The 27,032-nt window shown below is 41.1% G+C and overlaps 1 protein-coding gene across 1 annotated transcript; it reads right to left on the reverse strand.

Moving 5' to 3' along the window:
* Nucleotides 1-6,344: 6,344 nt before the first annotated feature.
* LOC139445525 (polypeptide N-acetylgalactosaminyltransferase 1-like) lies at nt 6,345-25,792 on the reverse strand. Its single transcript, XM_071226666.1, has 11 exons — nt 25,245-25,792; nt 24,141-24,294; nt 19,822-19,988; nt 18,503-18,667; nt 16,801-17,008; nt 15,166-15,283; nt 13,570-13,767; nt 12,492-12,617; nt 9,874-9,975; nt 8,929-9,057; nt 6,345-7,369 (listed from the first exon to the last, which is right to left on the reverse strand). Exons 1-11 carry the CDS (start codon nt 25,765-25,767, stop codon nt 7,247-7,249), a joined length of 2,013 nt encoding a protein of 670 aa, XP_071082767.1. The 5' UTR covers nt 25,768-25,792; the 3' UTR covers nt 6,345-7,246.
* Between the last annotated feature and the right edge of the window lie 1,240 nt (nt 25,793-27,032).

The following is a 27,032-nucleotide window of genomic DNA, read 5'->3' on the forward strand; positions in this document are numbered from 1 at the left end:
TTTGGCTAGAGGCTCATGGGAGAATGTGTTTCGTGATGAATGGAGTAGGGTTATCTATGACGAAGTAGGGGAACCTGATATTGGTCTGGAGAGAACAGGGGAATCACGGTTTCTCGTATAATATTTGTCACTCATAGAGTTTAAAAACCCTAGGGATAATTAATTTAAATTCAAATGTATGACACGGCCGTGTCTCAGCGTGCTCCTGGCCCATAACTTAAAGGCCGGAGATAACGTGGAAGTTAACATACACTCACCCACATATTCACAGTGTGAAGACCCGTGAAGATTCGGGTTAGAATAGATCTTCAGCAAATCATGCTTACTAACGGGATCGGGTGCGTCAGGCTCGCTAACTTTTTCAACGTAACCCAATTGCGTGAATCGATGCTCATGATGTCTATCACTGGATCGTCTGGTCCAAACTCGACTATAAGCAGACCGCCTTATCAACAGTTATTTCTGAGACATAAATGCAAAGTTTAATTAATTAAGTCAACTCTCATTTTTTGCCTTTATAATTAACTCCAACGTTGATTTCAAGATTTACAGTACATCCTATTCAAAAGAAGTTAAAGAACACCCGATTCTTCTTATTTGACTATGGTTAGTCATGAGAGAAAGCGATAGAATGAGAAAGCGATAGAGAGATGAAGCAATAGAGTGATAAAGCGAGAAAGCGATATTTCCCTTAATGCTGTACATTAAAACTTTTTTTACTGATATTCAGTTATCCATTCCTATAATTCTCACCGGTATTTTGCCTCTTATAATTATATTGTTCAACATCTTGTAGTTGATAAATATGTTACATATACATACATAATGTTATCTCGTTTAATTTGAAAACACGCAAGATTCACAGACTACAACAGAATAGTCGCTATTCATATTTTCATTTTGTTCATAATAACATCCCATTCTTCCATCAATCTTAAAACTGAAACTTTAAAGGATAAATTGAACTGGAATATATAATGACTTACATATAGATCATATATTGACGAATAATTTTCAGTATTATTAGCAAATAGCACATGCGGCCCCCTATAGTTGTCATGAGGGGATATAGCTTTAGCGAGAAAGCGATAAAACGAGAAAGCGATGTCCCTTCTCGGCCACCATACTTATGCTACACCTTATGATCCATACTGTTCGACTCAACAGGATCGGATGGTGAGACTTGTTGACTTGGTTCATGCATGTCATCGTATGATCGATGATCGATGCTCATGGTGTCAACCAAGGGGCGGTGGGGTAGCCTAGACGTTAAACCCGGGTTCGATTCCCAGATGGGTACAATGTCTAAAGCTGTTTCTGGAGTCCTATGCCGCGATATTGCTTGAATATTGCTAACAGCGGCTTAAACCATTTTCACTCACTGATGTCAATCACTGGATTGTCCGGTCAGGACTCGGTAATTTACATACCGCTTTCATATAGATGGAATATTGCTGATTGCGGCGTTAAACAACAAGCAAACGAATAATAAGTTCATCTTGATTCAGCTCAGCAGGGTGTCCTCAGCTTGTTCTGACGTGAGCCGCTGATGTTACTCCCTTTAACCCAAGTGGAGACGATACCCATTTAATGTTATACCATTCTGATGCCTCTGTTGATGTTGATAGAGTTATATATATCACACTTTTTCTTCAATACATCTTTAGGGATAAATGTTGTTTTTACATCAGGTGAGCTACAGAGCCGATGTGCCACTGTATGCGTTATATGTTTTGTTAGAAAGAGCAAAGCGGAGACAAACACATGTTTTATAATATAGGTTATTGTGGACATAGCAGTGATGAAGAAACAATTAATCCATGCAACTCCCAAGTGTGGTATTCAGAACAGGACATATCTTGTGAAAACTCCTGTAAATATTTAGGCTTAACATTTACCAGATCTTTATCATCGGGTAAACATGTAAAGGGCGCAGCGTTACAAGCAAAGAAAGTGTTATCAGGAGTATTTAAATCTTTAGCAAAGCTGAAGCCGTTATCCTATAATATTTTGTTTAAAATATTTGATACCAGAATCACTCCTATAATGTTATATGGGTCAGAAATATGGGGCGTGAGTCCTGACATTGGTAACGAAATTGAGAGCGTTCATATGATTGCTTGTAACTTCGAACTCAACCTCAACTCATGTTGTGAGAGGTGAATGTGGGCGTTATCCGCTGTATATTTATGCGTATAAAAGAGCTGTTAAATACTGGTGTAATATTTTGAAAATGCCTGACTCATGATATGTCAACAAAGGTTATAATATGCAACTTCAGGCGCTCCAGCATGGTCAAATTAATTGGGCTTCAAAAATTAGAAGTATTATTCAGCTGACAGGTTTTGGCCTTGTGTGCGAGCACAAATGTATTACGAATATCCCAATGTTTATAAATGAATTTCTATGTAGATTAAAATTTTCATATGAACAAGACTGACATGCAGCTATTTCAGAAAGCCTCAAATCATATAACTATTCGTTGTATAAGCAAACGTTTGGCCTGGAAATATATATTACTATTTTACCACAAGAGAAATTTAGACATGCTCTGGCTAGATTAAGGTGTAGTACCCATTATCTTCGGATCGAATCTGGTCGACACAAAACGGAACCTAGAGGGGAACGAGTTTGCAAAGTATGTAAATACAATTATGTTGAAGATGAGTACCATTTCATTCTAATATGCAAATGTTACCAGATTCTGAGGGCATAATTTATACCAAGAAAATATCTTGAGTTGCCAACAAGGCAAAAGTTCAACATCCTAATGTCATCTGTCCATCGAGCAACTGTACAAAGTCTTTCTTTGTTTATTGTTAAAGCCATGTATCTTAGACAATCATTGTTAAATACATAAATGTGATCCTCGAACTTCCACTGTACACTTACCGTTTGTATCACGGGCCTAGGGCCTACAATACACTTGACTAAAGTGATTACTGAGACACAGCTGGTCTGAATGTGAAGTAAACAACCCATACCTACGTAGTCTTTGAATGGCATTTAGAAGTGATACACACAAGGAAGAAAATTTATTTATGTCAACTTCTTTATTATGATGCACACAATGCCAACTGGCTTTCATTTGTCCATTTAAATACCCCCTGCCCCCCGTTTGCCCCTTGCCCATTGACTATCACCAAATGGTAATGACTTAAGTCCTGCTATCACCTATCAGCGCAAATTAACTGTGAAGTGTTGGCTTCCATAATTGTCCATTGCTAATCACCTATCGGCGCAAAGTAACTGATGGCTTCCCTTGTTTAGTTTCCAGCTTTGATATCTTATAAAGATATGTGTGTAAAACTGTGTTAAGTTTCCAGCTCTGATATCTTATAAAGATATGTGTTTAAAACGGTGTTAAGTTTCCAGCTCTGATATCTTATAAAGATATGTGTTTAAAACTGTGTTAAGTTTCCAGCTCTGATATCTTATACAGTAAACTACGGTTATAACGAACACGCTTATAACGAACTGACGGATATAACGAACTAACTTTTTAGTCCCGACTATTTGCTGTAGTTATGCTGTATATATGCTTATAACGAACTACGGTTATAACGAACTAAAACAGTAGTCCCTTTGAGTTCGTTATAACCGTAGTTTACTGTAAATAAAAGATATGTGTTTAAAACTGTGTTATGTTTCCGGCTCCGATTTCTTATAAAGATATGTGTTTAAAACTGTGTTAAGTTTCAAGCTCTGATATCTTATAAAGATATGTGTTTAAAACTGTGTTAAGTTTCAAGCTCTGATATCTTATAAAGATATGTGTTTAAAACTGTGTTAAGTTTCAAGCTCTGATATCTTATAAATTAAAGATATGTGTTTAAAACTATGTTAAGTTTCAAGCTCTGATATCTTATAAAGATATGTGTTTAAAACTGTGTTAAGTTTCCGGCTCCGATTTCTGAAAAAGATATTTGTTTAAAACTGTGTTAAGTTTCAAGCTCTGATATCTTATAAAGATATGTGTTTAAAACTGTGTTAAGTTTCAAGCTCTGATATCTTATAAAGATATGTGTTTAAAACTGTGTTAAGTTGCTTTGATATCTTATAAAGATATGTGTTTAAAACTGTGTTAAGTTTCCATCTCTGATATCTTATAAAAATATGTGTGTAAAACTGTGTTAAGTTTCCAGCTCTGATATCTTATAAAGATATGTGTTTAAAACTGTGTTACGGTTCCAGCTTTGATATCTTATAAAGATATGTGTTTAAAACTGTGTTAAGTTTCCAGCTCTGATATCTTATAAAGATATCTGTTTAAAACTGTTGTACGGTTCCAGCTTTGATATCTTATAAAGATATGTGTTTAAATCTGTGTTAAGTTTCCAGCTCTGATATCTTATAAATTAAAGATATGTGTTTAAAACTGTGTTAAGTTTCAAGCTCTGATATCTTATAAAGATATGTGTTTAAAACTGTGTTAAGTTTCCAGCTCTGATATCTTATAAAGATATCTGTTTAAAACTGTGTTACGGTTCCAGCTTTGATATCTTATAAAGATATGTGTTTAAATCTGTGTTAAGTTTCCAGCTCTGATATCTTATAAATTAAAGATATTTGTTTAAAACTGTGTTAAGTTTCCAGCTCTGATATCTTATCAAGATATGTGTTTAAAACTTAACAGCCGCGTCACAACGTGAGCAAATATTATTTTGAAAGTACTTCTCAATTATATTCAGTTGTCACTTTCAAACAATAATAACTTAGAAACGTAAGTTATAAGACGCGTACCTCACATTCAAACTAAGCGATGTAATACAGTAAAAGAAGAAAAAGAATAAGCATATGCGTGTGTATTAAACGTTTCAGAGGCAAGGGAAACGTTACATTTCAGATTACATCCTCCATTGTCCAGGGTATGACATAAGGTATCTTCTCCACTATAGCCTCGGTTTGGAAGTGACGTCACCAACCCCATCTCACTTAAACACAGTCTGAAACACAGACTGTGTCTCGCCCATGAGCTTAACATGAACAACCAATCACAAGTTCCAGAGTTCGGCATAGATCTACACTGAGTATTACGGCCTGATACCAGCTAGCCTTGGATGCATTTAAAGGATTGTTATAGATGATCTTTAAAGCGGTTAAAGCGTTCACTGGTCACGCCAAAGGCCCGGGTTCGATTCCCCAGACCCACCCGTGTTACTGCCCACTACCCCTTCATACGGTCACCTCAATTCCAGCAGGTGAGGGGGCGGTCGGGTAGCCTAGTGGTTAAAGCGTTCGCTCGTCACGCCCAAGACCCGGGTTCGACTCCCGACACGGGTACAATGTGTGAAGCCCATATCCGGTGTCCCCCGCCGTGATATTGCTGAAATATTGCTAAAAGCATACTGACACACTCACAATAGCAGCAATTAAGATCTACAGGTAACATGACGGTGCTACATTGAAAACACGGGATTTTTACTCACAAAGTTCTTGTATCGTTTCACACTTTGACACGATACACCTCCAATCTCATCAAAACAAGATCTTTTACGTGGATACGATACCCCTCTGAGGAAACCTCCCTTGATGGTCCTTGATATACCTTCAATCTCATCAAACTCAGATCTTTTCCTTGGATACGATGCGCCTCTGACGAATCTTCCATTAAAATTTGCGTCAGGTGAACCCCAATCGAAATGAAGGACACTTGGATCCTTTAGCCAGATGTCAGCTTTCTAAAATAATTTGGCTTCACTTTTTACAGTCTCGATTCGGAATTTTAATCTGTGCCAAACAAATCACCACCGATCTCAAATATACCTTCCATAGTGACCGTTTTGTGTAGAAACCATGGCGATCACAGTCGACAGGAAGTGTAAATTATCCTCAATGTAATAGCGCGGCGCTGTGTTTTGGTACTCGGATTTCCTCGATTATATTCGTGTTCGAGATACAGAAATTAGACAAGGTTGTCTGAATTTAGAATCATCGACGTTGATTGGTTGAATAGAAAATTTTACCAAACGCGACCTTTGGCCTTCACACTGAGAGGTATCGTATTGGAGTGAACTGATCTTAGTTAGACTGTCGCTCCTTTATTCATTGACCCGTGAAGATTCCGGGGTAGAATAGGTCTTCAGCAACCCATGCTTCCCGTTAAAGACGACTATGCTTGTCGTAAAAGGCGACTAACGGGATAGGGTGGTCAGGTTCGCTGACTTGGTTGATGCATGTCATCGATCCCAAATACGTGGATCGATGCTCATGATATTAATCTCTGGATTGTCTGGTCCAGACACGATTATTTTACAGACCGCCGTAATATAGCTGGAATGTTGCTTAGTGCGGCGTTAAACAACAAACCAACCAAACCAACCTTTATTCATTTACACTTACCATATTCATTCCATATTTATACATTATTCATGCTGCAGTATAGCAATTCAGCTATAATCCAGTGTCCACATATGCCCATGACGATAGTAAGTTGATACTCGTTCAGACACCGTTGTTAATTGGCATCGTTTATTACAACTAGACGACAGATGCCAGACATGGTCAGTGGGGATGTAGTTGCATTAAACATAACCCATGGACGTAGTTTAACGTCATTAACGTCATATAACTGAAGCACGAGTTGCACATCCATTCTCTCCTGAGGCATGTGACGCTGTTCACCAAGCAGTGACTTGGTACAGTACATGTACGGACGAGATGGTAATGTGCCACTATTAACACTCAGACAGCTTAGGTTGTATACTCCCCAGGGAGCTGAGAATGAAAAAACATCGAGGGCACACTGATCCATTGTCAAGGGTAACAATAATTCAGTTCTTCGAGAATAAAGCATTATTATTATTATTATCATCATCATCATCATCATTATTACTTGGTGACAGCACTGTGCTCGTGGTCTTTCCACAGCGGTTTGTTTGTTGATTTGTTTATTTGTTGTTTAACCCCGCACTCAGCAATATTCCAGCTTTGTGACGGCGGTCTGTAAACAATTGACCCTGGCCAGACAATCCTGTGATTGACGTCATGAGCACCGATCTCCGCTATTGGGATACGATGACATGCATCAACCAAGTCAGCGAGCCTGACCACCCGATCCCTGTAGTCGCCTTTTAAGGCAAGCATGAGTTGCTGAAGACCTATTCTAACTCGGATCTTCACAGGTTCATTCAGCTATTCAATGACACAAATGATGTTCTCATGTTTTGTAAAAGACTTCCACAATTTAGGTCTCCTCTGAATCAGTCGTAATATAAATATATTTCTTTTCCATGAAACACATTCATCACGAAAGACTGGTCCATGTCCATTTCTGGTTGGCACTATCCTGGCAGTCTGTAGAGATAAGCGAGAACTTATCTGCTCCAACTGTAAGACACTTGCCCATGTGCCACCGGAGATGCTGGTCCTGACAACATAGAAATACACGGCATCAGACAACACTCCACCCTCAACATCTAGGCAGGAAGTAGTCAGGTGTAAGTTAATACCAGTGACCCACGTAAGGCAAGGACAATCATTTAACAGCAACAGGTTGTCCTTTTATGTGCGCTTCTCGCATAGATACCACTGACTCGTCAAATAGGTTTATCAATACTCGTAACAAAATCCAGCCATCTGATTGGGCAGTCGCGTGTTGTAAAACCCCATATAGTCGGGTCGGTCAGCGTGTACGGACACAAATCTAACACTATTGACAGGACAATAACCATCATCACCCCCACCACCACCACCACCATCATCATCATCATCATCATCATCATATTCATCATCATATTCATCATCATCATCAAGCCCGCCTCCATGGTCTAGTGGTAGAGCGTCCGCCAGGAGAGAGGAAGGTCCGGGGTTCGATCGTCATACCGCGTCATCACCAAGAGACGTTAAAAGACGTTAAAAGATGGTACTTGTTATCCTGTCTGGTGCTAGGACTGGTCGGCTCCGAGTCAATATACTGTCTCTGGTATTCATGTTAAACCTAAACTCTAGCATGGTATCTCAGTGGGCTAGCACTGTAAATCGGCATCAGTGCGGACTAGTACACACACACACACACACACACACGCACACACACACACACACACACACACACACACACACACAGAGAGAGAGAGAGAGAGTCTCTATATAAGTTCAATAATCCTGGACGCGACGTAAAACCCCATTTCACCTCACCTCGTCATCATCGTTTACTGACTGCTTCTGCTTCTCACGTCATTATTGCCTCAGTTTACATTTTGTGTCACCATACGGAACCCACTGAACGTAAGGCCGATCTGATATTGTCACAAAAATATATTTATCCGAGAATACGTCTCTCTGTTCGAAGAAAATACGTCGTGCACACGATCGCTCAGCTCGTAAAATCCCATACATCCCTCTAGTGAAACGTTAACTCAAATTACAGTGCAGTTTAAGTAATGTCAGAACAGGTAGCCGTTTACTGCCTTACAACATACGCCTATTGTGCCGTCCTCTGTAGCTGCCACTACAAGCATCATATCATGCTACAGCTGTGCACTGCAATGTGTTTTGTCACGACATAAGATATGTGACGTGACACTCGCTTTAATCACCGCCACCACCGCCCCAACACAACATACGAGTTGTGTTAGTTTGTTGTTTTGCGCTGCACCCAGCTATATTCCAGCTATATGACGGCGGTCTGTTAATAATCGAATCCAGACAATCCAGTGTTTAACACCATGAGCATCGATCCACGCAATTGGGATACGATGACATGCATCAACAAAATCAGCGAGCCTGACCACCCGATCCCGTTAGTCGACTCTTACGACAAGAATAGTCTCCTTTAACGCAAGCATGGGTTTTTGAAGACCTATTCTGCCCCGGATCTTCACGAGTGGAGTGCAATAATAATTAGGCTTGGATCTAAGCGTGCGTTGTTGAAGACCTATTCTATCCCAGACATAATGGTACTGAGCTCTACATGGGTCAGTCACGCACCTTATACAGAAATATCTGCCTGCCATACCCTCCGCGGCCTGCACACTGTTGCAGGGTGATGTTGTCATTCTGGTGATCCACACACAACTTCCCCGTCATCACCTCGTTCAGATTAGTGTAGTTCCACACCTGTTAGAGCAAGAGCATACATGAGCGCCATGACAGAAGGGACAAAGGTCTCCATCAGGAGTTGGTGACTGAATGTTGTTTTACGCTAGTGCCAGTAATATTCCAACTGTATCGCGGCGGCTAGTAAAGAAATGATGATAATTTTATGCATTAATGCATAAACAAGAACCCACGTCGTGTGGGTACGAGGACCCAAATCAGCCGGGCACGAGGTGCTACCCCCTGTTCCAATTGATCCGTTCCTACAAGCATGGGTAACTGTACCTATACTCTCCAGGGATTCACCGGTGTTTCTGAGGAGCGTGAGAGAGCAGAACACAGATATGAAATCAATTTATAAAGCAACGACTGATATATCATTTTATCTTATTCAGAACTTGGCATTGGTGCTTTGCTTGGCAATAGGATTTTGTCAGCTCCATAACGTGTGGCATCAGTTGCAGAAAACAAAACAAAAAAAGCCTACGACCTACGAAAATCCATACATAGAATTGTTCATAAACTGGTGTGAGAGTCCATAAACCTGACAACCACGCATTATCACAACGGTACATTGAGTTAACTGAGGCAACTGATGTTGACTATGCCCTATTTTCCACATTGATAACGTTCCTCGGCTGTCTTACCACTTTCAGTAAGACCACTTTCACCCGGCGGTTGGATTCAAGTAAACTCATTCACGGGTTAACGAATCATTGGTACGTGTAGGGCGCAATGTCTCTTTATACGCAGCAACGTCTCGACAGAATCGTCCGGTATGCGGAGTTTCCGGTGTCGGGTGACGGAACAATAGGGTTTTACCATTCCAAGACTGACCTGTTGAAATCCCTTGCTGTCACATGACTGCATTTTCAGTCGAGGAGTGTGGCTCTCCGGGGTCGCAGCCAGACAGGCACCGGGAATACAAGCGAATTTCAGCTGAAAGTATTGGAAAAACACCATATAGTTTACACCTCTTCGCGAACACCTGGTGTCATCACTATTTGATAGTGATTCATAAACACATGCTCATGGCATGGTCACATTCGTCACCACTCGCCCTTTTCCGTAACCTGCAAGAAGCTATTCGGCTTGTCCCGGAATAACACGAGTTGGTCACGAATGGGGCAGGAGTCGCTATTCGGCTTGTCCCGGAATAACACGAGTGGTTCACGAATGGCATGGTCAGAATCGTACAATCTACTCTGCTTCAGCAGAGATATCTTGTGGCTGTGGGGAGGGTTTTGTCGTTTTATATTTTATTCGCAATGCAATACTGACGTGACTCTTATTTTTTTTATTGAAACTAGAAAATTATAAAAATGCTTTAATTGATTTCCACAAGGGAAATGATTGCATTAACAGAAATACACAACGGGAGAAAGTAAACAGTATTGGTGTGAAGGGTAAAATGTTTATAGCTTCAATATCTAGGATTGTTCAGTTGTTTTGTTAACGATTTGCTTGATAAGCTAATGATACTGGCATCGGCATTGTTGATGATATTCCGATTGCAGCTTTAGAGCTTGTATTACTTGCAGAGACAGCGGATGACCTGAAAGTGAGTTGGGTTTAACGCCGCTTTTAACATTATTCCAGTTATATCGCGGCGTGTCAGCTTAATGTGGGAGGAAAGCCCGAAGTGATGCAGGTACAAGACGTTTACCACTTCGGTGAAACCCACGAGCACGGGTATGGTGCTGACAAACCTAGAAACATAATCGGGGCGAACCGGGATTCGAACCCACAATCATAGGTTTCTGGCGTGTCCAAGGGACGCAACTCTGCACAGCGAATCGCGACGCCTTAGACGACTGGGCCACCCGTGCCCCCTACTACAAGTATTAAAAGTACCACAAGTATTAAAAGTGCAAGTACTAAAAGTACCCGATGTATAGGTAAGTCAAAGGCTGTACATTTTAGAAATACCAGCGTTATAAGAAAAACAGCTGTTTTGAGGTGTGGTAATTCTGTTTTGAGTGTTGTTGATTGTTATAATTACTTACGCCTAATGCTCACTGAACATCTTATTGCATTAGAATGCAATGCAAAATCTGCTGACAGGGCGCGAGGTCTTCTTAATTGTAAATACAAGGCTATCGGAGGCATGCAGTCCACTATCTATTATAAATTATGCGATACGATGGTGTGGTCGACAATTAGTTATGGAGCATCTATTTGGGGTCATCGTGACGTCCACCGTCGTGCCTTAGGTTCTTCTTAGGCTTGGGTAAATACGCCCCCAATGTTGCTGTTAATGGAGATATGGGATGGATTCCTCCGATTGTCAGACAGTAGGTGTGTATGGTGAGACTGTTTTGTCGTGTCCAAAATATGCCTTTTAGATTAAATTGGCGTGTTTTTAAATGATCAGAACAATATGCAAGTGGAAAATTACAAAAACTGGAAATTTCGCGTGATGGTAAAACTGAGCGAATGGAATGTGAATGTTTAAGGAAATGCACAAAACGTCATCAAAAGGTGCGTAATAATGTGCAGGATATGAATGAAAAAGTATGTGTCTGATTTCATATGAATTGTTATGCAAGTCAGTCTGAAAAACGGGATGTAATAAGTTACATACGTGCAGAATATTTAAATATGTGTATGGACGTGAAAGGTGTGTTAGCTTGTATATGTCCCGTTCTTATCGTTCAACTTTCTCCAAATTTAGATGCAGCGCAGCCACTTTAAGGTAAGCAACTGTCAGGTACATAAATATGGATGTGAAAGAAAGAGTGTGTTTTGATTGTACTGAAAATACTGAGGATGAGAGACACGTTTTGCTACCCGACCCTGATGATCCGCGTGAGGGCTTGCATGGATATGTCAGTTTCAGCTGTCCCATTTTTTTAGATTTGTGTGACAATGATAAATGAATTGTACTTTTAAAAAACATTGTTAATTACACTGCGAAATGTGCGTTTTAATTCTGCATGGAGAAAACATATTTTATCTAATTAATGCTATTAAAATGTCATGTATTATGTAGGTTTATATAAATCTTTACTGACTTTAATGTCCCCCATATAGTGGCTCTATACACTGTATATATTATGCATTATAATTTTGTATTTTTACGGATTGTATGGAGGTGAGACGATAAAAAAGAAAATGTCTGTTTGTCAAATGGTGTTTAAGACACAACGGGCGTACCTTGAGGTAAGCTGAAACCCATTTATTATTTTCATACACGCTCATTAAACACCATGACACATTGTTATCCAGTCATTGGAAGACACTAGGGCGTGAAGTAGAGGGGATCCAGACTCCAGATGATATATAGAAATAAGCTGCAACATTTACATTGAAAAGGAACGCCTTTGAGATAGAGACTTATTTCATTTAGGACTATAGCAGTGTAGTCGGGGCTGGCGGAAGGGAAGATAATATGGTTCAGGGACTGTCACAGACTTAGGAGGGTGGTGATCACGTGACCCAGTAGATTGGTTTACCTGTCCAGTGAGCAGTGGCTTGATGCTGATGTTGTATTCGGGGTAGATGTTTTCTATGTACCAGCTGAACGGATGACACTGGAGCCTCTCCCGCAGCCGCAGCCGTTCCGAGACGTCCCCGGGGTCCTTGTGAGAAAGTAGTAACAAACTGTATACTCACTTAATACACATTTGTCATATAATTGCCTTTAGGGGCTGACCTTTTGGTATTTTGGGGGTCGCGATCGGGTTGAAATTATGTTCCCGAAAATGCTTGTTCTGAAAGATAATGTGTTATGGGGCCAATCATAAATCAATATATGGTAAACATCTACTTATTATTTATCAATATTACTGACAAATATTATTTCCTCGAATAAAGGGTGTAAACAACATTTTACATTGTGCAGGTTAGCCTATAGTCGTACTGGAGGTGGAGTCAAACATATTAATTGATGGTACTGTGTTAAAGCTGCAGTAACGTTATCCCGCAGTCAGCATTATTCCAGCTATATCACGGCAGCCTGCAGGAGATCCATGTTGACAAAGCTGTTAAGGTCGTACATTATGACCAACCAATCCTCATTTTATCGGCTCTTTGCTCCATCACGGAAAAATAGGTATCTGACAAGGAATCCATGTGGGTTGAATAGAAGATGTCAGATAATGTTTCATCAGTAATAGAGGGAACATGTCTGCCTACGTTATACATGCAGAGGAGCGGAATGTCGGTGACGCCATACCAAAATATGTTACAGGAAGGTACTTGTTGTTTCCATGCCTGGCGCTCGGCATTAAGGGGATGAAACAGCTGATGGGGTCAGAGTCAGTATACTGTGTCTAAGAAGGCTATACACAGTAAACTGTGACATGGTATCTTAGTAGGCTAGTATTATTAAACAGGTATTACCCCAATCGGACTGGTACAAGCAGCCACACAGACAGAAACAAATACACACATATGTGCATGAACGTCACAATATAAGTACAATAATCCTGAACGCGGCGTAAAACCTATTTCACCTCAGCTCACATCGTCTCAAACTTTCTTTTTTTTTTTCTTTTTTTTTTCTTTCTTTTTTCCTCGTCTCAAACTTACATAGACTCTGGGGTGGTGATTTACTCTGTAGCCCTTGTAATATCGCCGGAAGTCGTCCATCCAGACCTCAGCCACGCGTGCGTAGTTCCGCACAGAGGCACTGACGCCGGTGCTGACAGGGTAGTTGTTGTGGGTGTGGAAGACGTGGCCGATGTGGGAACAAGGAGCTACCTCAATCCGTCCCCCGCACATCCACACCTGGAACATAGCATATGCCACGATCTACAGCGTTACGACTGCCCTAACATTTAACATACGATCATAGATCATAGCGTGGAACAGGCCCTCGGTCCTGTTTCACAAATAAAGTGATCTTTGCACTAAAACTCACATTCGTTAACACGGACTTACTACAGTCTTAGCCTTAAGATCGCTTTGTTGAACCGGGTCGAAGTAGTCACACAGCGCCGAGGTCGGCAACGACACACTTTTTAGCAATACAATGTACAGTATTTCCTCTAATAAGCCCCCAGTACAACCGGCCTCTAATAAGCGCCGAGTACAACCGGCCTCTAATAAGCCGCCAGTACAACCGGCCTCTAATAAGCGCCGAGTACAACCGGCCTCTAATAGGCGCCGAGTACAACCGGCCTCTAATATGCGCCCAGTACAACCGGCCTCCAATAAGCACGGGTTCACAGCAGCTTACAACACCATATGCTCCGGGTATGTTCTTTGACCTCTATTCTGTAGTTCTCACATTCCTCACGAAGTGTTTTTGATGCAATTTAATATTATGTTCACGTCCGCTCTCTATCTTGAAATATATTCTGCATAAAAGAACATAAAATTATATTGTATGTCAATTTATATGTGACTGAGGCTTACGCAACAAGAGGAACGGAGTTGCTTTCCTTTTGCTCGACAGAAGCCCATGATTGTGTTTAGCCAAGCTCGTAGATTTTACCTAAGTGGTAAATGTCGGAGACCTGCATCACTTCGGGCTTTCCTTACACTTCAAGCTGATATAACTTGATTACTGCTGAAAGCGGCTCATGCACTTTTGCATCACTTTTGTTGCCAGGTAGGTATATGAATGTAGTATCTCGGCGTGTGCGCTTGATGTGGGATGTAAACCCAGAGTAACTTGGATCGTAGACGTTTTGACACTTGAGTCCCACGAGCACAGATACCAAAATAACCGTAGGATGACAATCTCTACTGCGAGTTGTGATTAATGATATGCGAATGTAGGACCATAGAGTCTCTCTTGAAGATCCCACACCTTATATTTAATCCATTGTCTAATTTTCGACTCTCAACCCCTTCTCAACTTCTCATACTCGGTAGCCTAGTGGTTAAATCTTTCGCTACATGACCCATCTCTGGCCTCCATGGTTTGTCCTTGTCAGTCGATCTTATTATTTACCCATTACAACTTATGCTAGCACCGTCTCTGTACAAGACTCGATGATCCATATACACTGAAACAGCATGTTGAATCATCAGGATTAACAAATTCTGGATTAACGAGGGTGATGGCCATATCTAAAAGTAGTATGTAGACGGAAGCGTCCGGGTGGTGGAGACTCCCGTCAATCAAGGTCCAAATTAACAGACATCGACATTCCATAAATATTGACATTTTATGTTTACCTTGAAGGACATCTCAATGTTTTCTCCTCCCCAGTGAGACATTCCAGGGTCGAAGGTTCCCAATCGGATGAAGAAGTCTTTGGATATGGAGAACAGACCACCAGCCATGCCGGGACTCCTGATACAGCGACAGAATAATGGTGTGATGACCCATGTCACATACAAGGACAATCAGAACAGTGAACAACGTGAGGCACTGCATTCATCAGCTGATGAACGTCAACAAATACATCTCTTATCTTTATAATGACAGATGCATAAATCATAACAAAAAAATCCATTTGATCACCAAAATTAATTATATAAAGCCAACTATATTAACGTGGATAGTTTGTTTTTTTTCTCGTGACGTCATCCGTTCCAAAATATCCATTCGGAGTTACGGGTTGATGTTGAAAATGGATGTATGTGAACATTCTGTGACCTTTGGGTGTGTGCTTGAGTCATATTGAGACTGGATGAGATGCTGATGACGGGGATTATCACTTGAGGCGGCGCGGTTGGATTTCCCGACAGTTTGGGATTTAGTGATTTCTTTTAGTAAGAAGGACATTCTCTGTTGTAACATCGAATGGACGTTTCATTTCGGTCTGTCTGAAAGGAATGGTCGTAAGATGACGATGTCCCTATGTGACGTAAATATTAGACATTGCGGAATTTCCTGAGTAGTTATGTAGCTCTCCGCTTGATTGACACCGTAATAACGCGACATCCTGATGTTCATCGGGAAATGATTTAGATTTTTGTGTTTATTGAAATTTCTGCATTCTAATTAGCTGAATAGGTCACGCGTTATTGCATTGCATCCAATTGATGTAAAAGATTAAGCTACGCGGATTCATACAGTTTGCACATCGGTTTTTCGGTTTATACCTCAATGAACCGAAAAAAATACACAGTCAATCCTTAAATGAACGCCAGTTAGCTTGGTAGTATTCATCTATTCGAGGTCACCCGCTGATATCAATATGAAGTTAGAACATATGGAGTTTTTTGACGTCATAAAAGTCTTTTTTAAGAAATAAACGACGAGTGGGAGTCACTTATGATGCAATGAAAAAAATGCAGGGAGAATGAACTATGAGGTTTATTGTACGATAAACAACGATCACGAGTCATTTATTTCTTATGACATATCGACATTATTTATAGCCTCATTAAGGATGTTGATAAAATTTAATGTACAGGCTTTAAAAACTATTTACCCAGATTTTAATGATCATGACTCCCTGAATAGAATCCGACCTTGGACAAGTCGATTTTACGAACAGGTGGGATAAGTTTGGCATTTCTCCATATTCTCACAATCCTCACTTCGATTATCTGGACCTTTTCTCCCAATACCGATTGTTATATCTCTCCCGCTTTTGGAAGCGATCGTTCGGCAACTGCGTTTAACTGAGTTGCACAGCTACATCTGGGAACAACTTACTAGACACTTCCCTCTCAAAAATAACGTCGTCCAATATATAATATTAATATCAAGTTGCTAGCGCATATTCGAATCTCAAGAAATGACGTCATGATAGAACAATGTTTCATCGTGAAATAAACCACGCTTCGTTCTTCATTGCTCTTCTCGATTCTTATTTATTTATACAGTGATTTAAAACAACTGTTGTTCAGTGTTACAACCTGATGGGGTCAGCCGCCATCTTCCGCCTCCTCTTCTCCCTGTCCGGTATGTGTGAAACCCCGACCGTCAGGCTGTCGATTTGGACGTAATACAGCAGGATCTCGCCGACAGACAGGCTGAAATCCTCCTTGTTGATGGAGTCGATGGCCGGTGTCATCACAACATTGTGGTCAGCTACAATCGGTGCCAGAAGGGGCTCAAGCCATCCTGCAGATGACAGCGTCAAACAACTGACAATATCTCGATCTGTCCATCACTCTTACTTACTTACTTACTTACTCACTTACTTTACTCAACCAGTCTATAGCTCGCATCCAGTCACCTTGACAGCAAGTCTATGCCTCTTATTCAGTCACATAGACAACCAGTCTATGCATCGTATTCAGTCACCTAAACAACCAGTCTATGTCTCGTATTTAGTCACCTAGACAACCAGTCTATACGTCGTATTCAGTCACCTAGACAACCAGTCTCTGCCTCGTATTGTCACCTAGACAACCAGTCTATGCCTCGTATTCAGTCACCTAGACAACCAGTCTATGCCTCGTATTCAGTCACCTAAACAACCAGTCTATGTCTCGTATTTAGTCACCTAGACAACCAGTCTATACGTCGTATTCAGTCACCTAGACAACCAGTCTATGCCTCGTATTCAGTCACCTAGACAACAAGTCTATGTCTCGTATTCAGTCACCTAGACAAACAGTCTATGTCTCGTATTCAGTCACCTAGACAAACAGTCTATGTCTCGTATTCAGTCACCTAGACAACCAGTTTATGCCTCGTATTCAGTCACCTAGACAACCAGTCTATGCCTCGTATTCAGTCACCTAGACAACCAGTCTATGGTTTTTATTCAGTCACCTAGACAACCACCAGTCTATAACTATTATTCGTTTACCCAGAGGAAGTATCGCCCATTCTCTGCAGCTGGTTTCGTCAAAGAGCTACCATCACTCAAAGGAAACCACTACAGTAAGACAAAGAGGATATTTCATGTGTCGAGTGAAATATCATGTTTCTACGCCACTCGTGATAATATCTCCTTTCCCCGTCACGAGATGAGAGAAACATGATATTTCACGAGACACGTGGAATATCCTATTTATTTTATACCTTTTGAGTATTTGTCAAACCGAAAATTAAATTATTTTATTTTTAAAAAAACTTAAAACGTGTATTTTCACTACCAAACACATTACAAAATTAAAAAGTATTCCGTGTTTGCAAAGTCTTACAAAATATAAACAAAAGTGACGAAATAGATCTGTTGTCAATATAATTCTTTATCATACATTTGAATGTGATCATACAAAATCAACTCTTAATTTTTTTCTTAAATCTGCGAAACGGTTGTTTTAAGCGAAAGAATACACGCTTGTTAAGAGAAGGAAAATTGGCAGGAAACGATATTAACTCCATAAATGACCATCTGTCATTATTTTGCCATGTCAGTGTGGAACTAACTTAGATAGAAAGTCAAGAGTTTGTGTACGGGCTAGAAACTTTCGATAAAGGGAGATAATTTGCGGGGAGGTAACTCTTGTGTGAAATAGTTCCGTCAAGTGTTATGTTCACTGCAGAGTAAGATCAAGCATTATTTTGACGGCAGAGAAATTTCAATTGTTATCACTCAACTTTGGAAAACTCAATCTTTCACACCGAGGTGCATTTATATACTAGTATACTAAAGATGGATACCTGGCGTGCACTCGGTGTGTGAGTCGAGAAACGTGACGATTGGTGCAGTGGCGTTGTGGAAGCCAGTCAGCCGGGCGTGCATGACGCCCTTCCTGACGTCGGAACGTAAGATCCGTATTTTGGAATTTGACTTGAAATAATCCTCGAGTGGCTTTCCCAGAAATTCTGAAACAGAAACGACAACTGATGCTTCTGCCATAGTGATACTGTAACCTTAAACCTTGATAAGAACACAGGTTGGTGGACAGAAAGAGCAATATTCAGCTATATACAACTAACGCATTATGATGTATAGTCATATTCTCAGCTTTAATATTCTGATGTTTAAGGATTGACTGTGTATGTTTTTTCGGTTCACTGAGGTATGAATCGAAAAACCGATGAGCAAAATGTATGAATCCGCGTAGTGGTTCTTACAAAAACTTGCACATCGGTTTTTTCGATTCATACCTCAATGAACCGAAAGCGATATACAGTCAATGCTTATAATTCAATTCGCCCGAGGCGAGCGGGGGAAAAACAGGCGAGCGAGCCTGCACGTTTGCTGTTTCATACATTCTCGGCCTTCGGTTTCAAAGGGTAGTTTGGACAATGAATATGCATGAAAGTCGCTAAATGATACAGGGATTCCCCGACATTCCGCAGTAATAAAAGTAGTGCGCTTCGGTGGGCGTGGCTTAATGTTTTACTTTCAGTGAACACAACGAAAATTTAATTATATCACATTAAACAATGTTAACATGGCAGTATTGGAATAGGTCTTCAGCAACCCGTGCTTGCCATTAAAGGCGAATATGTTTGTCGTAAGAGGCGACTAACGGGATCGGGTGGTCAGATTCGGTGACTTGGTTGACGCATGTCATCGTATCCCAATTGCGTGGGTCGATGCGTATGATGTCAATCACAGGCTTGTCTGGTCCAGACTCGATTATTTACAGACCGACGTCATATAGCTGGAATATTGCTGAGTGCGGCGTTAAACAACAAACAAACAAATACGTGGCAGTAGTACATATTACATACACGCGGTTAAAAGAGTGAAACAGTTAATTTGTTAGGTTTTTGTATTGCTTATTTGTCACGATTTGCCAAAAAATCTAACATTATGTAAATCCCCTTAACGTTCCAAGACGTGATGCTAGTCGTTTTGTTTCCAAGTTTCGCCTCAAATATTATTCTTCCGTGATCGCGAGTTGCACCAAAGTTGTTAAAGCCTACAACTTTCATTTCTCCAGTATTTCTTCTCACCTTAAACTCATGCTTTTTCATAACAAAATTACGATCCAAAGTCAACCCAACTCACTCATTCACACACTCACCCCATTCCGAGTGATCGTCGACCAGAATGACTTCTTTCACCAGATGGGGCGGGGCGTTGTCAAGCGCGCTATGGATTGTCCTTAGCAACGTAGACCACGCCTCATTCAGGAAGCAAATTACGATGCTGGTCTGGGGAAGATGCTGGCCTGTATAACGTTCGCTGCAGCTGCAAGATTTGTTTTGTTTGTTTGTTTGTTGTTTACGCCGCACTCAGCAATATTCCAGCTATTATGAGCATCGATCCACGCAGTTGGGATACGATGACATGCATCAACCAAGTCTACGAGCCCGACCACCCGATCCCGTAGACGCCTTTTACGGCAAGCATGGGTTGCTGAAGACGGGTGCAATTGCAAGAAGATGGAGCTGATCTTAATTTTAAGCTCAAATTCAAGCTTAAATATGATTATTCTAAATATTTGTCTGAACTACGACCCACGTTGTCACAGCAACCTATGTTTGCCATAAGATGCGACAAACGGGATCGAGTGGTTGACTTGGTTGATGCATGTCATCATATATCAATTACATATACCGATGTTCATAATGTTAATCACTGGATTTGTCTGGTCCAGACTCGATTATTTACAGTCCGCCGTCACGTGGCTGGAATATTGCAGAGTGCGGCGTTAAACAACAAACACACAAAATACACGGCTGTCGCTGGAGAACGCTGCCATAATGAATAATTAACTAGTGTCCATCACATCAGCATGGGACACTAGTGACACCATCCCAACCCCCTTCCATAGGCGACAAACATGGCGCACAAGTGACCTTCCGCCTAAATCGATGGGGGCACGCATTGCGAACATACCGAATTTCATCTCTTAGACGCCTGGGCGTCGATTAATTTCGCGCAAGCTGTTCACCCGGCGTCTATTAGAGGACCTGTGTCTACTCTGTTTCGCCCTGCCACAGTGGCAACTCACTTGACTCGATAGGATGAGATGGTAATGTGACTGTTTACGTTCTAGGGCCTCACAGGCAGCTTGGGCTGAATACTCCCCAGGGAGCTGAGAATGAAAATCGGGTGCACACCTATCTATTGACTTGATGTATAATAATGTAGCTGTATGATTTCTTTTAAGGCTGTGCATTTGGTGAGTCAAAAATATACACCATACCTTATTAAATCCCAATTTCAAAAGTCATACAAACTTACATTTGCAGGCAACGGCCATTATCATGTGAAGGTAATTATTACACGTGTTACAAGTCATGTGATAGGGATAATTAATTTCATCAAATTGTAGACCCGGCCTCTATTAGAGACCCGGCGTCTTATGAAGGCGTGGCTTCTAGTTTTTGGACAGAGGTATATATGGTCCCGCGTCTAATTGGGGAAATGCGGTATTCTGAATTTGTTAATAACTGCGTATATTTGGCTCGATTTGTTTCTCATGATTGGTCCGTTGTCGTGTCACGTGATGTGTGCCAGAGACACCTGTAATGTCAGCGTCCATGTTGTGATACATACACCACGTGGTCATGGTCTATACACTAAACGTATATTGTGCCATATAATTTATATTTATATATGGGGCCAAAATATAATTAGCAAAACGTTGTATTACCCATAGGGTTAGAAATAACCAACAGGCCCGTTCCACAAAGCCATCTTAGCGCTACGACTGACGCAAGTCTATGTTAAAGTATTCAAGTTACGATCGTCTTAGCGCTACGATCGCTTTGTGGAACAGTGCCCAGATCGTAAAAATCGTATGTTCTCTAGCACAGACATCACTTTTCGCGCACCAGGATATTGTTTCCGTCATCCGGGCGGCATTGTTGACGTCATTCGAATCTCATTGTAAGATGTGAGTCATACTGATTTTACGAAACTCATGTAAGAATTAATGTATTGTCCTCGCTCTCGCTCGGGAAATACAAGAATTCTGACACTTCTTTCGTAAAATCAGTATGACACAGATGCTCGTATGGTAATCTCTATAAACGTAATAGTAGAATGCTATCATGACATCAGATTTGGGTAAAACTATTCCTATTATTCACTGAGGATGAACAATGTTAAAAATATATTGATTATCACCTCCGAAGATTGCATCTCAATGCTTTGCAGACAAGTGTGACCCATATAAAAAACCCATATATCTTCATAATTACTTAGATGACTTATATTTATGTTCATGTCATACTATGTTTACGACTCTCGTGTAAACATAGTATGACATGAACATAAATATTATGTTCTATTCATTACCGAAGAAGATGTCTACATGCAGAGACGGTTTATAGTGTTTATCTATAAGGACAGAAAGTCGAAACAGCAGCAGAACCACAATTTGTCGAAAGACGTCAATGATATTCAGCTATGACGTCATGTCTAGCGTGACATCATTCCGAACTCACGTCACAATAAGATTCGAATGACGTCAGGATGACGGAAAGAATTGACGTTGTTTCGTGACGTGACGTAAATAGAGAATACTACACTCATTCTCGTTAGATACCATTTTTACGAAACGAGTGGACTTTCTATGGTATCTGACCGAGCGAAAGCGAGGTCAGATACCATAGAAAGTTCACGAGTTTCGTAAAAATTGTATCTAACGAGAATGAGTGTGGTATTTTATTTATTACCCACGTTAAATATATATTTAAGTGTAAATACATAACAACTTTCGTTCGTTGACAGACCAAACTGAAACCGGTTGCAAAATCTGGTTGCGCATGAATATTGATATATGACCAAATATGGGCATTGTTGACATGTTTATGCATACGCATTAACAACATGCGCCTGCTGTTCTGTTTGCAAACAAACCAGCACCGACGCTCAAGATCCTTTTGGAAGAAAGTCTTCAACTTATGGCAATTCAAGCGCCATGTTGTTAGTACGCAGGACACCGATAAGAAAATTTGAAATGTCACATTAGCGCCGCGCTTTGAATATCGGACCAACAGTCGGTCACACTGCCGGGGTCCTGTCTGTGCAATCAAAATGGTTCGGTTTCCTTGATCTATCAGCTGAATTTATATCATGTCCGTACCATTTTGGAAGAGGGAAATCAGACTGTTCGCCAAAGACATTCATGTTAACTGTACCACCCTTCACTGAAGACGTGAAAATCAACAAACTCAAGTCTGCTTGCATGTCAGTGACAGCTTCGAACGATCGAAGGGCAAGGTCGCCACCGTAATAAGAAAAGACAACCGCGATCCACTCACAGCATTTTACGCTAGAGATAGGGAATGTTACTGTTCACATTTGGGATGTTTGGGGCCACAAAATCAGAAGTCAGGCACACTTCCACGGAGTTTTCAAATGATTTTTATCGGAACTGTGAACTTTAAGTGATCTGGTCGTGCTGTCGTGTTCGTTCATTCATGAACAACACCTACCGAAACAGCGCCACAAAATACGCTTCAAAGGGGACACCGATGGCACAACCGGATCATCGCAAGTAAGTCTAGATATCTGTCCAGATAGTTTAAACAGACTTCATTTCACCACGCTTATCCTTTTACGTTAAATCAAATTGAAAGTTGCGAAAATGGTCGGGTGCGTCACTCTCAAGGGACGCGCTCGATCGGCAGTCGTACATTGTAAATCGATTTATAGATCTAGCTCGATTATACGTCTGTAGGAGCTCTATGCATAACTTATATTGAATGCAAACCGAATTTGATGCGTGTGACTATCTTGTTTGGTTTAATAAAGTGTTTGTAAATATCTCTCGTTCTCATGAATTTCTTCAGTTCTGCCTTGTAATCGCAAAATGAATGACGTCTCGCGATTTTTTATGAATGAAAAAAGTAGTCCCGGTGTGACAGAGGTCACGGTTATCCAATCAAAACGAATAAAACAAGGTCAACCTTGTACGACACACGTGTGACGTACGGATTTAGTATCTTACCACCTGTATCTTCACCACGTGGGTAATAATATATGCTATAGAGCACATATAGAGAAACTCACCCTAGTGTCTTTTGTTATCAAATATATCAACGATTCTATTTATCATCCAATATCACTTTTTCAGTTTGTAGACAGTAATAAGCAGTGTTTTAAGTGTAAAAAGTAGTGTTAACAGCTTCAGTAGCAGAGCCATTAGTAATGTCATTTGGTTGTGACGTCATGGTAATCAGTGACGTCACAATGAACTGCAAAGCATTGTGATGCAATTTCATTGCAGCGATATCTACACTGTAGATATCGCTTGATCTCACCAAGCGATATCTCCTCTGGCAGCCAGTTTTGGATGATAAATAATTTTTATGAACCCTGTTTGTAATAAATATATTTACTACCCAGTGGATGATGCATCATTATTTGGTATTATTACATAATTACCCCTTCGGCCTGACGTCAGGCAGCTGTCTGTGTACCGGGATGAGGTTACTGACGTATTCATACATGTCATGTCTCTTGTAGGCATTCCGGAATTTGGCCCTCTCTTCGTCCGGTAACATGCTGACATTGATTGTCAAGGGTCGACCCATTTGTCCTGATTCAAAAACAGAAATGCGTACGTGCGTGTATCCGTGTCTGTGTGTGAGTGTGGGTGTGTGTAGATGCATGTGGTGTGTGTATCTGTGTGTTGGCGTGTGTGTACGTGCGTGCGTTTTTGTGGCTGTGTGCACGTGCCTGTGCATGGTGTGTGTGTATATAAGCGCGTGGTGTGGGTGTATCTGTGTGGGTGGGTGTGTACGTGCCTGCGTGTATCTGTGGCTGTGTTGACGGGTGGATGTGGACGTAAGTGTGTGGTGTGGGTGTATCTGTGTGGGTGGGTGTGTACGTGCCTGCGTGTATCTGTGGCTGTGTTGACGGGTGGATGTGGACGTAAGTGTGTGGTGTGGGTGTATCTGTGCGTGCGGATATCTGTGGCTCTGTGTACGTGCGTAAATGATGTGTGTGTATCTGTGTGGTGATGTGTGTGTACGTGCTGTGTGAATCTGTGTGCGTGTATGTTGTTGTTGTTTTTGTTATTTCGTGTGTACGTGTGTGTCAATGTATGAGTGTGCGTGTGTGTGTATGTGTACGTGCGTGCGTGCAGTGTATGTGTGTGGTGTCTGTGCGGGCAGGCGGGCGGGCATGTGTTTACGTGCGTGCTGTGTTCATGTATCTGTGTGAGGGCGTGTGTGTACGTGCTTGCGTGCAGTGTGTGTCTCTGTTAGAGTGTGTGTCTTTGTGTGACCACATCCCTAGTGGATACAATGTCTTTGTTTGGAGGAAGGTAATTAGCTACAAATCCGTTCAACAAAGTGCTTATTTTTTTCGAGCAGAAACAGCTAATCTAGATATAAACTATGTGTGCAAAATATATTTTTAAGTGATTGATATATGTCACCATACTTGCAAGAAATCCAGTCACCTTTTCCATGGGAAGATCGAGAGCACCTACGACTGGACTTCCCATCACCAACAGCTTATAAATAAATAATTGAAACAACAAACCTGCGCCACTGATGTCAAACAGACGCGACACAATGGAGACATTCGGCAGAAAGAGACTTGACGGATGTGGCCATGTCGTTCGGAGCAGCTTCACAGCAGCCTCGTTCCTGTGACGGAGATCTTCACCTTGACCTTGGTGAGCAGGCTGACCTTTAGGGTGTGGGGGTATAGCCGTGACGTGTTTGTGGTGGAGGGGGTGTGGGGGTATAGCAGTGACGTTTTTGTGGTGCAGGGGATGTGGGGGTATAGCGGCGATGTCTCTGTGATGCAGAGAATCTCGGGGTCTGGGGATGTCATCTCTGCGAGGCAGAGGTTGTGGGGGTCTAGGAGTGGCGTCTCTGTGATGAAGGGGGCCCAGCGGACCAGATAAAGCATCTCTCACACGCAAGGGCGCGGGACCGTTATGGGGATCGTGGGCTGAGTATAAGAGAATTACCGATGAAGTGATGGCCCATATGAGCAAAAATGCAACGCACACGTTTGGGCTAAAGCACACATATAGACTCCGAGGATTACACATCATTTCATTTCCAAAACTAAGGGAAAGCCAGTTTACTATGTTTACTATGATGTGAAGAGTAGGTGACACATCCACATCCACAGGTCACATCTACAAATACATCTACAGACACATCCACAGGTCACATCTATAGACACATCCACACGTGACATCCATATGCTTCAGGTACAACAATGTTCGTAAGCTCTACCGCTCGATCAACACACAATGTAAACCATCGTCTATGCCAACAGCTTTGCCCAGACCGGGCTCAGATGCGTGGCCCACTGGCAACACTTTAATCATAGATCCATGACTATTTTCACAACATGAGTCTACGGTAGGAAACTCCGAACAAGTAGTCAACGTCCCCTGTCCTGCTGAAGGTTGTGATGGCGATGGTGATGGTGACGGTGATGATATTGATGATGAAGGCGTGTCACACCCAAGCTGTGGTCTGTGTACGGGAACTGCCAGCTGTTGGCGCAGCCCATCGACTTGCGTGCTATAATTTCATTGCACACCACGTGATCGAACATATTCTGAATGGGATGTCAATATTTCCAGTACTATTTTTTACTGGCATTTGCTTGAGTATAGGCACCGTTTTAAACTCACATCCTTTTTTATCAGTCATTATATATCTTTGATTTAATTCCGCCAATCCTAAGGGCAGATTCTGCCTATCGATAAATGTTCTCTTTGGAACGTAAATGAGATCAATGGCATGGTATGTAAATTAATTGGATTTATTAAATAAGATTTATGAGTGAGAAAATAGAGCTAGAACACACATTTTTGTGATACAAAATCGTCTTATATTATGACACATTTGTATGTAATGCGCAACTGATTTTAAAGGCGCGTTTTGTACGTAAATGAATATTGGATTGATGATTATTCGATTATGATACGTATACAGTAAACTACGGTTATAACGTACACGCTTATAACGAAATGACTGATATAACGAACTTATTTTTTAATCCCGGCCATTTTTTGTATATATGCTGTATATATGCTTATAACGAACTACGGTTATAACGAACTAAAATAAGTGGTCCCTTTGAGTTCGTTATAACCGTAGTTTACTGTACATGTATATGTGTATAAATGAATTAAAGACTCGTGTTTATGGTTTGAAACTATTTGGCATCGGTTAACTATGATTTTGTAATGTAAAAATCTTACAAATAATAAGATTACAGCAGACTTACGTATTTACATCGTAATTATTTGAGAAGTGCACTCGTATAATCTTTTAAACCGACGACGCAAGCACATCACAT

This window comes from Haliotis cracherodii, unplaced genomic scaffold (assembly GCF_022045235.1).
Source record: "Haliotis cracherodii isolate W230 unplaced genomic scaffold, xgHalCrac1.p SCAF_6, whole genome shotgun sequence".
Taxonomy (NCBI): Eukaryota; Metazoa; Mollusca; class Gastropoda; order Lepetellida; family Haliotidae; genus Haliotis; species Haliotis cracherodii.